We start from the raw sequence: 14,265 nt of genomic DNA on the forward strand, positions 1-14,265 counted from the left end.
GTGCTTTAAACAGTCAAAATATTCGATTAAACTCAAACCTCTATACCAAGTAAAAAAGCAAGATTAATATGCAACTTAAAATTGGGAATCATTCGTTACTTATTAAAGAGGTGGTCCTAAAGATAAAGAATAAGGAAAAGAATTATGCTTTTGTGTGTTTCAAATGTGTTCATTAATCCTTATGTATTAAACTGAAAACACGAACAAAACATGAAATAGAATCTGGAATAGTGAAGACTTTAGAGAAAACAATGTACACATTACAATATCATATTTTGTATTTACCAATGTTTAAAATAGTCAGCCATTAAACGCAATGCAGTTTATACTCAAATTCTATTTTAAGGCAGGAATAGTCAATATCATCTCTTCCTATGCATGGGATGTATTCCTTACTTATTGAAGAGGTGGTATTAATGATAAAGAAAAAAAGAAAATAATCATGCTTTTGTCGATTTGTGTGTTTGAGTTGTGTTTATTCCTTTTCCTATGAAACTTGAAAAGAACAACAAAATGTGAAACTGTTTTCAGATTTTTGAAGACCTTGAGATAACAATGTACATATATATTACAATATCATATTTTTGTTAACCGTATTTTTTATTTACCGATGTAAGAACAATAATAAAAATACATGCATCATAAATTATGCAATCTCTTGATATATAACAATAATTATGAGAAATTCCATTTTATAAGGGACAAATAGGAAAGCTTAGTTGGTAAGTTACAAAAGCAAGTTAAATTCCTACAAGGAACCACATTTAACAAACTTTAACTGATTGCTGCTTTAGAAAAAAATTGCCACATATATTCTCTTTGTTTGTTATAAATAGGATAGGGAGTCTTAACATTTTTATTGTAAAGAAAGATATAATTATCATGGAGGCACTTGAAGTACCTGAACACGAGCATCCACTGACGCTCGTTGATTTGCAGCTACAATATGAAGAAGAAGAAGAAGAAGAAGATGATGATGATGATGATGATGGTGATGGTGGTGGTGGTGATCCAGTAAAGAAAGAGGGCTTTTCTGAAGTTGCATGTGGCAGGTGTGACCAAGTAATCAACATGTACCACAGGCTCTACTACAAATGTATGAAAGGAGGTCCATCATGTGATAATGTCTCGCTTCACAAATTCTGTGGTGAGCTGTCGACAAGTTTGGAGAGCACATTTCACCCACATCCTCTTACCATGTTTATATATCCTTCTAATTGGTCATGTCGTATTTGTCAGAGTATGCACGAGCCAGATGAAATGTGTTACTGTTGCTTTGAATGTCGTTTCTTCATTGATTTAAAGTGTGCTGTGGAAGTAGGAAAAAAGATCATTCATCATCCGTGCCACCCACACTCGCTAATTTGTGCCATCTCTCAACCTATTTTGTGCAACTGCAAGGCTTGTGGGAAAGAACATAAAGGGGTCTTCTTTCAATGTACCATTTGTGATGGCTTCACCATACACAGTGAATGTGCTTTCCTACCAAAATCTTTGCTAATCCAAAACACCACAGATGATGCTTTTTTTCATACCCATCCACTCACCATTTCATATTCCTTCCCTACAGAAGATCAAAAGGCTAAACATTATCCTGGATGCAGAGTATGTGGTGGTGATTTCAGTATAGAGAATCTTTGGATTTACAAATGTGATAAATGTATGTACTATGCTCATTTGGATTGTGCAACATCAAGAAGGGAGCCTTTCATGTCCATCTTCTTGCCTGCTGGTAAATGGATCTATCCTTTCTTTCCATTATCATTACCATTCACTGTTAAAGATTTTATATGTAGCTTTATTTGAGATATACTAATTAACTGATCACCAACCAACCTCATTACTCCAATTTTCAATTTATCAGGCTCTGGCAGAACACACAAAAACTATAAAGATATTGACTATCCTCATCTTGTTCATCTTCCATTCCCTGATGAAACATACAGCATACCAAAACACTTGTTCTTCCAAGAAACCGTAACAAGTTATGAGGTCAACCTAAAACACATGAGTCATCCACACCCTCTAATTCTAGTTGATCATGCACAAACCTCCTCTATGTTACCGATAGTGTGTCATGACCCAATGAAAAAGACCCAACTGTTGTGCAACGGATGTCTCAGACCAATAATGGAAACCATGCCATTTTACAAGTGTGCTCAGCATTGCAACTTCGTTCTGCATGAATGGTGCACTCGACTACCCCCAAAAATAAAAAACCACCCGGGTCACCCAAAACATACACTTATTCTCATGTACTCAAATGCTCTTCCTTTATTTTTCGGTGTGTTTTATTGTGAGGTTTGTCGTCTTCCTTGCAATGGATTTGCATATTGTTGTGTCGAATGCGGATTTTATGTTGATGTTACCTGTGGGTTTATACCTAAAGAAATCACACATGAAGCTCACCCAAATCACCTTCTTTCAATAGTTCAAGGAAAAATTACTGATACTTGCCATATGTGTTATTATGCTGGAGGTCCACTTTCATTTCGTTGCAACACATGCCATATTTTTATACATCCTGAATGTGCTTTGTTATTAGCCGAGACAATCAGACATAAGTATGACAAGAAGCATCCCATGAACCTAAGCTACCTCCCGATTGAGAACCATAAGAGTGAATACTTTTGTGAAATTTGTGAGGAGGATTTGAATCCTCATGACGCTTTCTATCATTGTCAAGATTGTGCTCAGTCTATACATACTGCTTGTGCTCCATTAATACTTGAGTGTGAGATAGAAACCTATTCCAACTATCAACGAGGTATATATGGTTTCGTGAATATAAAGTTTGGAGACATTCATAGCTCTAATAGCCACCAACACCCTCTCGTATTTGCTCAAGGTCGTAAGTCAGATGGAAAGTGTGAAATATGCCCTTACACATTACAGTTCCAAATGATCTTTAAATGCCTCGAGTGCAAGTTTGCAATTCATTACAGCTGTTGTGTGCGACACAACACGATATGAAGTATTTAGGGGTTGTTTGATATGCCTCTTGCTCTTAGCAGGTTTGACTGGGCTAGGATTAGATCATGATTGTTTGATACCACTATTAGAATCCTCTGTTATTCTGATATAACTCTTATATCACCTCTTACTGGGTTTGATAAGATGATAAGAGGTTGATTATGATTAAATCGAACGTTGACTCCCTTAATCAACAACTATCAAACAACCTCTTACGGTATCTTCCATATGCTTCAAACCACAGTAAGATTTGTTATTGTTGCTACAGTTTGTTGTATTTTCCCCTCTTTTATGTTGTGTAAAATGGTACAATGAAATTTTTAATATCAACATATGTTTGCTAAACTCTTGCAATCTTTTTGTTCAATATTAGTAAGTCAAACATTTAATTATAATAGTGAAAGTAGCTGACTATTCATATTTGATCTAGTATTGTTTTTGTTTCAAACATCTATTTATAACTAACAATGAAAGTAGTTAACTATGCAATATTCATATCCATTATTTTTATTGTTTTTGTTTCAGTTTCCAATTTTCAATATAGAAATCCAATAAATATGAGAACTCACATTACATGTATTATCATATTTTCACCCTTTTGAGGAGCAAAAACAAACAAGCACATATATTTAGTCCTTAAAATTTTGGAATATTTTTCAGGTCTTTTGCATGTTCATAATCTTCAAAAACTTTGAATACTTTTAAGGTTAAGACTACTTGGTTGATTCGAAACATAAAATCATAATCCATCACAACAACTAGTATGACTACCATATCACAACATACACAACATAATCTTCGCAATAGAAAAACTCAATGGGTATCATTTAAATGTTATCTTTTAACATACCTAAATTGCTATACGTGTTATTTTCATATACATACTCAATATGCTTTTGTTATGATCATAAAGAATTAGGCACAAGTATGAAATACATGCATCTCATGCATGCAACTAAGTTACCTTCCGATTGAGAACCATAAGAAGGAATATTCATGTGTAATTTTTGAAGAGGATTTGAATCCTCATGGATCTTTATATCGTTGTAAAGATTGTGCTATGTCTTTATATACTTACAATTTGCTAGTTCCTTCATAATTTTCAACTTGAGATATTCACATATTCATTATATAAAGTTTGGAGGCATTCATAAAAAAATGATGGTCACTGACAACCTCTCTCATTTGCTCAAGGTAATGTACATGTCACATGGTCACTATAGTATACAAAATACATCATACTAAATACCCAAACTATAGCACCCATTACATTGAAATAGTTTCTTGGAAAGGCACCTATTTTCTATTCATCTAATGAAGGAAAAAGTTAAAGGAATGAATATGTTGAGTCTTGATTATAATTTATCCAAGAAACATTCGAGCAATAAAAATAAAACATCTCTTACTTGCTCTTTTGCAACCCTTTTTTATATTTCTTATGCTAGTTTCTCCATCAAAGATATTTGTAATATCAACTTTATCGTTTTTTCTGCAAAAGTTTGCAAGCCTAGTTATTTTTCTAAAAGTTTGAGAGAATCAGACTCATTTTAGTGAATATTGAACTCAAGTTTCCAGCTTAAAAGTTATTTTTCTAAAATAAATTTTATGAAAACTAAATGAAAGATTTGATAAAGTGACCGCAAGCGCATGCGTATAGTCAGCTGGGGGCCAGATGTAAAAAGGGAAAGTGTCCATAGCTTGTTATTGTTTTGAAGGTGAGATTATTATGTACTTGCTGGTATGGCATGTTTTTTTACTATTTATTTGCAAAATGCTTTGTGCTTTTAAGAATACTTGTTAGTTTTAATTAGTTATCAGATGAATATGTTAAGTTGCATGCCCCTAGAATTAAATGCCCTTAAACTATTGGTTTAGCTCTATTTATTTCGCAGCTCTTGTTTGAGTCCAACCATTGTAGTATGAGAACTACAAAAGACTGCTTAGTTTTAGTTGCATGTAATAGTATTCACGAGGTAGTTAATTAACATTAAAGGGAGTTTCTTTTTGGTAGAGTAGCAGGGTAGGGTTGGAGTCCGAGTGAACTAGGAGGATGTTGACATGTGTTAGGATATGACACATCGCTAGAGTCATCAGCAAGAAGTGACTTCGTTACTTCGAGATGGAAATTGGAACATGCATTTATTGGTGTAGACGATAGAAGTAATACCCCTGCTATCAAAAGAAAAGGATCCACGCCCAAGCCAAGAGAAGTCACAGGGGAATCCAAGGAGTTGAGTGTAGTAATGTTTACATAGTTTTATTTTATTATTAAGTTGTGGTATTCTTAAGGTTTCCCCTTTCGATTACAAGTCAGTGTCTACGAGAAATGGTGCTTCGGGATATGCTACTAGACTATATGTCGATGAGCCGCTAAAGATGATTACGACAATGACGTTGTGTGCAATTGGAAAGGATCATCGGGGATGCCAGTGAGAAAGTAGATAAAGAATAGTGTAATGGTAACACCTGAATAGGTGGTGATGAGTTATTTTTATATTTAACAGAATGTCGATTACACGACTTAGAGTGGAGAGCTCTGATCAGACAACGCGGACCTACGAGATTGTTCATGAGGTTTCGGAAGATCTTACTAGAGAAGTTGCCTAATATTATTAGACAAAGGACTCATAGTTTGGTCATTTGGATCGAAGAGCGGGTTTCAGCCATTCAGACTCATGAGATATTGGGGGCGTCTCACCTAGTTAGGAGACACAAGTAGGAAGGAGAAAGCGGTCACATGGCTTGACCCTATTAACAACTATCAAGGAAGTTTGACATTGTTGTGTTAAGAACCGGAGGATAGAAGAACCATGTCATCTATATAAATATAAGGAATCACTAACTATCTATGGTATAGCCTTAATTCAAGGATCAATATAGGAAATGCACAACATCCTACAACTAAGCATAACTAAGTTTTCGAGTTTAACTCTCACTAACACTCCCCATCAAGGTGTAGAATATATCCAACATTCCCAACTTGTTAAGAGAGTAGTAAAATACTCTCCTAGAAACTTCTTTCGTTAACATATCTATAAGCTGGTATTTTGACTCAGCATATGAAGTTCCAAAATTTTCTTCTCAAGGTAATCTTTAATGAAATGTCGATAATTTCTACGTGTTTAGTTATGTTGTGATTTGTTGAGCTCGGTTGTTAGCTATATTCACATCAACTTGGTTATCACAATGTAGATGCATAGGGGATATTAAGTCGATAGCCAAGTCCTTTAAATTTTCCCTAATCCAAATTAGTTTGCACACACCGTGTACTATTCCTTGAAATTCAGCCTCATCGCTTGATCTTGAGACCACTTTTTGTTTCTTTCTTCTCCATGTAAACATATTTCCACTTACAAATATAAAGTACACCAAGGTGGACTTTCCACTCGTTCGATCTCCTGTCCAATCTGCATCCATGTATCCACACACTTGGTGATCTAGATTCTTTCCACAAAAAAAAAATAAGCCTTACCAGGAGAGGATTTAAGGTACTTAAAAATTCTATACAATGTATTCATATGATCTTCGCTTGGAGCTTGCATGAACCGACTAACTACACTCACAACATAGGTTATGTCTAGTTTGGTGTGAGAGAGGTATATGAGCTTTCCAACCAGTCTTTGATACCTTTATTTATTCATTGGAACTTGATCTAGGAGAATTGACAACATGTGGTTCATCTCAACTGGCTTTTCAGTAGGCTTGCAATCCAACATCCTAGTTTCAGTTAGTAGATCTAGTATATACTTATGTTGACATATAAAGATTCCATATTTCGATTTGGCTACTTTGATACCCAATAAATACTTTAGGTGTCCAAGATCCTTTAGTTAAAACTCCATTTCAAGTATAGTTTGAAGATTTTCCATTTCATCTGGGTCATTTTCGGTGACTACCATATCGTCAACATACACGATAAGAGTAGTCACTTTTCCATCGTTTTTAACAAACAATGTATGATCATCATCACTTTGTTTATACCTGTTTTTTCATGAAGCTTGAAAACCTTCATGTCACACCCTCGTCCACTGGCATAAACGTCGAGGTGCGCGATGTAAATCAGTAATCACATTTATTGAACATATATTGAATAGTACAAATATAATCTTCTATTATTATCGAAATAGAAATTGCATTGACAATGACTATTGCTAAATCGCGACACACGCCTAACAGTTCGGTGTTTACAAAGGTATAATAAAAATGGCGGTGAGTCTTTCGAGCGAACACATCCGAACTGCTAAATAACCTGAGAATGCATGCACTTAAAATACGTCAACAAAAATTGTTGGTGAGTTCTACAGGTTTTGACACATAGTATTTTTATAATCCAAAAGTGTTTTATAAAATTTCTCTGATGGACCATCTTGTATATATACGTATATTTTTATTGAAAGTATAAAACTAAACGAGTTTTAAAAATGTATTTGGACTCATTTAAAAATATGTCGTTTGCTCAAATCTAAAAATGACCATTTGTTGAATATATATATATATATATATATATATATATATATATATATATATATATATATATATATATATATATATATATATATATAAGTAAATCAAATTTATAACAAATCTTTACGGTTCTCATGACCAAAAATGTTTTTTATATAAATATTTTGAATGCTAATTTATATAAAAGAAAGCCATATCACTCTTTGTGAAAACATAAAATATCCAAATTTACTCTTGAAAACCCAGTACAAGCATTTGCATAGTTTATATGTAAAACTCATAAGTTTCAAGTTTATAAACTTTGAAAATTCGTGTCGTAGTATTAATTAAGTATTATCTTAATTTAGAAATCAACACTTAACCAGTAGGGCAAACTCCTCCCACATAAATATTATATTTTCGTATAAAACAAAGGGTTTATAATAACGACTTATTAATTGTAAGTTATTAAACCTTAATCAGTCGTGTCATGGTATTAATCAAGTGTTATATGACTTAATTTATGATATTAACACTTATCGTTTTGAGTCACAAGCTATCCCACTACATACAATCTCTTTCCACTAGTATCGCTGAACAAAACCCCGTATAAACCTAATATCGATTCTATACGGTACCAAGGCAAACCCGAGATCTATGATGAGATCATAACCGGACTATGATGTACACCTTTGCACCAGCACTTGCAAGTTTTAGTGTTGAAAGTACACACCTAAGGTTGCTCATTCTTGGGGACTTTAGCATTTAGGAAATGCTAACGTGACTCGTCAGCCGATGGTTGTAGCTAGCAACCGATGGCAGGATGTCAACCCATATAAGTATGCAATCCTGAGCTTATACACGACGTTCCTCGTTCCAATACAAATTAACAGTTATGACATAGAGGAATTTCCACTAAGATGTATGGTCTTAGAATTGTGACAAACATAACCCATGCAGCTTAGGAAATGATCCAAACTCATAAAGCTTTTAGAATAAACATAGCTCATATAGAACGTCCCGTTGGTGTGACTAACAATATGTCTAGGCATCCTAATGCTAACTTCCCATTATAAGATATCGGTGTGACTAACAATATGTCTAGGCATCCTAATGCTAACTTCCCATTATAAGATATCAGACACCTACAATTATTTGGTGTTTAGGAGTAATTATTGGTTGAAGTCTTATGGTATTTGAGATTCGTAAACTTAATACATTTCCAAATTTTATTATCTGCCGTGACGTAATTTGGACAACATAACAACTGTCTTAATAATATTTTCTAGGTTTCAACCAATGTGAAACCAACAATTCCATAATATTTATAATTCGCGTGATTAATACAATGTAATGTGTCGCAAATAACGACTCTTAAGTTCTGAAGTTGACCCTATTATTTATCGCAATAAAATCCATAACTTAGTAGAATGAGTTATATTTTTATATTTAATATAAACATATGTTAATAAATTTCACATTCATTTTTACACAATTTATATATATTAAAAGTTAATTTTAAATACTTTAAACTAATAATTATATATTTTCATAATCTTGGTCTTCCCATTTAATATGACAACTTACTTTTGTTTTATGCTCGAATAATATTTTGGTCATTGGTATATTTTTTTCATACTTCCAATCAATGCTTTAACTCATACATATTAAAATCGTCATCTTTGTGATTTACAATACCAACTCGTGATTATAGCAATTTACATAAAATATTGTGATTTTTAATATTGTTAAGTAATATATTACAAAGATGGATAATTATGTCATTTATAGCATTCTACTATAGCTTATGCGATTTATTGAAGATTTATACATTTTAGATTTGCTATTTCATAAGCGTTTGACTAATATCGAAATATGATGCTATTTTAACGTATACAATTTGTAAATCAACAAAACTTAATTAGACACACATGTATTCTCTCCCAAGTATTAAAACTATAAAAAATGGGCCGTAGAAACTCACATTCGATGCGTGATCTCGATCGATTCATTTTGGTGAAGCTTCACGTGAAAAAACGCATCTTGACGTCTTTCTGGGTTATAACAAAGTCAGGTATTACTTTTATAATATTTTAAGTCAAATGGACTTGTTTTTGAAATACTTTATATTTTAAAAGAGAGGACTGTTTTGTAATTTATTTTACACAAGGGACTAGTAGTATAATAATCTATATCTAAAAGGGCCTTTTTTTAAAATGTTTAAATCCAGTGGGATCTGTTCTGAAAAGACTTCTATCAAGGGCTCATTTTAATTTAAAACTGCATTTGAAAAGGATTGTTTTTGCCAACTTCACTAAATGTACAAAAGAAAAAGGGAACCAGGTTAGGGATGAGATTTAGAACCGGAAAACCGGATCGGAACCGAAATTGGATCGGAATCAGAACCGTTAGAACCAGAATATATAAAACCGATTCCGGTTCCGGGTTTAAAAATTGGCTTTATACGGGTTCCGGGTAATCCGGGTTTGGGCCCATCAGGTCCAGGTAAACCGGGTCTAAAAACCGGAACCGGTGTTTGGAATCGGAACCACTTTTAGGGCCGGAATCGGTTTTTGTGAAATCTTTAAAAGATGTATATCTCATTTATTTCAACTCCGATGGACATGCCGTTTTTTCCAACGTGTAGTTTAGAATTTGTACATGATTTTAGACTATAAATTTGTCATTTTTAGTTTTATATTCATTGGCTTACAATCTCCCAAAGCCGATATATCAAAGCTGAAAGTTTTTAGTTTTTTAGTTTTTTTTATATTCGGTGGAATTTTTAAAACATGAATATCTAATTCGTTTGAAGTCGGATTAACATGTGGTTTTTCCAACTTGTAGTTTACAGTTTGTACATGGGTTTAGACTATAATTTTGTCATTTTTCGTTTAAAGTCGTATTGACACGCGGTTTTTTCTATAGTGTATTTTAGAGTTTGGACATGATTTTAGACTATAATTTTATTAATTTTGGGTTCATATTCATTGAGTTATAGTCCCCCAAAGTCGGGATATCAATATGAAAATTTTCAAAGTTCAACCTACTAAGTAGTAAGTAATTACCAAAAAATTTTGGTTTCTCCGGGTTTTCCGGTTCTAAACCCACTTTATCCGGTTCCAACCTACCCACTTTGATGATTCCGGTTCTAGATCCACTTTACCCGGTACCATACCCGGAATCGAACCGGAACTGGTTCCTACATCTCGTTCCGGTTTCCGGTTCTTCAAAATCTCATTAACCGGTTTCGGGTTTTTCGAGTCCAGGTCCATCCGGTTCGGGTTTGGACCCACTTTCATCCCTAAACCATATCTCCAACCTCAATTGATCGAGAATAGAAGAGGCAACAAAACAATGGGAAATGAGGGTTCAATCTCCGGTGATGATCGAGTGAGTCACAGGTAGGGGCGCCGGCCGATGGCGATCGCCGGCGTCTTTTTCCTCTTCTGGTTCGATTGGTAGCAAACATAAAAAGGGGAAAGATTGAGGTTCCTATGGTGGTGCTCGACGAATCAAAGGGAAGGGCTGCGAAGATCGATTGAAGGAGATGGCGAGTTTGCTTCCTTACGAATCCTTCTTGTTCCTAGAAACTCGTCACCGGTAGCAATCCGTCAGAAGAATATTGGTAGAAATTGAACAGGGGTCTTCATTCGATCCAGATAAAAAAATGAGAACTGAGACAGGAAGAGGGGAGACAGTAGTGGCGAACCGGAAAATCACCTTGGGTGCTCTACTCTCTCAAGAAAAACACACACTTGAGAGTGTATGAGTGTGTGTTTATGGCAGAAATTAGTAGGAGAAGAAGGATTGTAGCATCAATATTTTAGGGGGTGTTTGGTTGTGCTTGACGGGAACAAGTGGAGAGGAGGAGGGAGAAGGCTGCCATGGCCAGCAGCTTCACAGGTTCCTTCTTCTTTTTCTTTTTATTTTGATTGTAAATCAATGGAGCTTGATCAACAGGTTTAGATGGGTGATTAGGTTTGTTAAACTCAACATATGTAGGTAGAAGGAAACTGGATTGAAGGAGGGTAGCAGTGATTCAGGAGGTGTTTGTCTTATCTTTTGAGGGGCCAAAAGTTTTTTTTCGAAAAGATAGAATGCAAAAGATGTTTGGTAAAACCATTTTAAAAGCTACTTTTTTATTTTTTATATAAGGAAAAGTGACTTTTTGGAAAAGTCAAGAAATGCTATCTTTTTGTAACTTTTGCCAAAAGGACTTTTGGCTCCCAAAAAGACAAGCCAAACACCCCCTTAGAGGGTGTTTTGGATTGTTGTATTTGACAGGAAGAAGGAAAAATATGGCAGCTACTCTTTTCTTGGTGGTTCTTTTGTTTGAAATTGAAGAAGAGGCTGGGTTTGGGTGGTGGCTCATCAATCGGAGGGTGTTTTGGCGTGGTGGTGGTAGCCAACGGTTCTTCTTCCCTTGCTGGTGGTATCGAAGAACGTGAGAGAGGGGGCTCCAATTTGAGAGTTGTATAAAAGTGTTTTAAAAAGAAAATCATAAAAATCAGATTTTTGCAAGCATGGTTGAAGATTGCAAATGATTATGTGTTTGTACACCAAAATCAGATTTCTTGGATATTTTGTGGAAAGTAAATTGTTGGATTATAAATTTGTATAATATATTTTGTGTTAAAATTTTCGATTCTTGATTCTTGTGTAATTGATCCCGAATCCATAATATTTTTATGAAATTGTCTATTGATAGTCTTAATCGTGGCGATTCCAAGGAATCTAATTCCGATGTACCAAACTCCGGAAATCAATGTTTAAAGTTTCGTGAATAATTGTTTCAGATGCGATAGATTTTTCGAATGTGATTTTCGTCTATGATTAAAAATGTGATAAAAATATAATAAAATAATATACTATAACCTAAATTCGAAAACATGCTCAAAAGTGATTTTCGAGGTTCGTAGTTATTCCAAACGAAGCAGTGTGTGGTTTGTTTAGAAAAATCAAATAAATACTAATTTTTGTAACTTTAAAAATGCGTAACTTTCTCATATGACCTCCGTTTTGGGCGTTCTTTATATCCACGAAATTAAGAGAAGATAAGCTATTCAAATTTATTATCTGTAACTCTGCAATATACATAATGCAAAAATTTTATTTTTAACGCCACAAATAGATTTAATTTATGTTGATTTTTGATTCAATATTAAAGGATATGCGGTTTAAGCAGTTTGGGATGTTCTAAACGAATTATAAATATAATATATTTACTATATATTATAAAAATAAAATTACGCACAATTGGTCATTAATACTTAGCGGTTCGCGATGGTTTAGCCGCCGAACTTTGACCAATTTTTACCAATTGTTACACTTCCGAACCAGGACAAGGCTGATTGCTTTAGATCATATAATTCCTTCTTCAGTTTACACACATTTCCACTACTTTTGACTCTAGGAGGAGGATCCATGTATACTTCTTCTTCTAAGTATTCGTTCAAGAAGGTGCTTTTTACATCAAATTGATTTAGAAGCAAATCTTGGTTGGCTGTAATCAAGATTAAGATTCGGATTGTGTTCCTCTTGGATATAGGGGAAAACATGTATCCATAATTGATCCATATTTTTGTTTATATCTCGTGGCCACGAGTCTTACCTTGTATCGATCTATGTTTCCTTTTGAATCTAGTTTCATCGTATATCCACCTGCATCCAATTGTTTTTTTTTCTTTCTAAGAGTAAGTCTCACAAGCTGCCAAGTTTGATTCTTTTGTAGCGCCTCCATTTCTTCGTTCATAGCTTTCTTCCATTTTTCATCTTTGATAGCCTCCCGTACATCATTTGGTATTGATACAACGTTCAATTTATCAACTAGTAGCGCATGTGGAGGCACCAGGCGGTCATGTGATACATAATTTGTGATTGGATACTTTGTCTTTGCTTTCAAGTCTAGTTGGTACTGTTTCTTTAGAACACCTCAGTTGCCTTTGAAAGGATGTCTAGATTGGGATGTGTCATTTGTTTCCTACAAGACAAAACCAGATGTGGTATCTAGAATGTTAGTATTATTAGTCGAACTATTAGCTATGTCAGGTTGACCAATAGTGATAGACTTAGTTTCATCGGGATTCTCGGCTTCAGCGGTTGTTGTACTATCTCGATTATCTTAGTCTTCAATTTTAGTATCGTAATTACCCTCTTCAGGGTCTCGAAGGTGGCATGTTCGATTGTTTCATGTACAGTTGTCGCGTTCTCGTTGATATGGAGATCCCAATCCATGATAGATTTCATTCGTTGGTAGTGTCGGTTCACTTCATCTTGTTTCTCCCCCTAAAGAGGACTCGGATCTCCAAAATATTGAACGGTCTCGTGAAAGGATACATCACATGTCACATATATTTTTTCCATGATTGGATCATAGCATCAATACCCCTTTTTTTATTTGCATACCCCAAAAAATGCACATGATCTCCATTGGCTCTAATTTTCCTATGTTATGATGAACATATGTCACGCACTAAAAAATTATTGATTCGAGTATGTAATTTATCGGCATGTTTACCGGTTCATGTAGCTTTTGATATGGGGTTTTGAAATCTATCACCCGTGAGGAAGTTTTATTCATGAGGTATACAATGAATCGAACTGCTTCAACTCAAAATCTTCATGGAACATTCATGTCAAATAGGGAGGCCCATACTATTTCAAGAATCTGTCAGTTTTGTCTTTCTAGTAACCTATTTTGTTGAGGTGTTCCTGTACACGAAGTTTGTTGTTGAATGGAGTTTTTTTACAAAAAATTGCATTTCGTGGTTGATATATTCCCCGCCATTATCAGATTGTAATATTTGAATTTCCTTTCGGTATTGAGATTTGATGATGTGATGTGAT

General features: G+C 34.4%; 1 protein-coding gene across 2 annotated transcripts; it reads left to right on the forward strand.

Annotated features, from left to right (window-relative positions):
• Nucleotides 1-847: 847 nt before the first annotated feature.
• On the forward strand, nt 848-3,318 carry LOC145013009 (uncharacterized). Of its 2 annotated transcripts, XM_078971813.1 has the most exons (3): nt 990-1,147; nt 1,240-1,732; nt 1,865-3,318. In XM_078971813.1, exons 1-3 carry the CDS (start codon nt 1,124-1,126, stop codon nt 2,971-2,973), a joined length of 1,626 nt encoding a protein of 541 aa, XP_078827939.1. In that variant the 5' UTR covers nt 990-1,123; the 3' UTR covers nt 2,974-3,318. The 2 variants fall into 2 exon arrangements, with proteins under 2 accessions (XP_078827938.1, XP_078827939.1); XM_078971812.1 differs by having other exon boundaries at nt 848-1,732.
• The last annotated feature ends 10,947 nt before the right edge of the window (nt 3,319-14,265 follow it).

This window comes from Lactuca saligna, chromosome 8 (genome assembly GCF_052625555.1).
Source record: "Lactuca saligna cultivar CGN05327 chromosome 8, ASM5262555v1, whole genome shotgun sequence".
Lineage (NCBI taxonomy): Eukaryota > Viridiplantae > Streptophyta > Magnoliopsida > Asterales > Asteraceae > Lactuca > Lactuca saligna.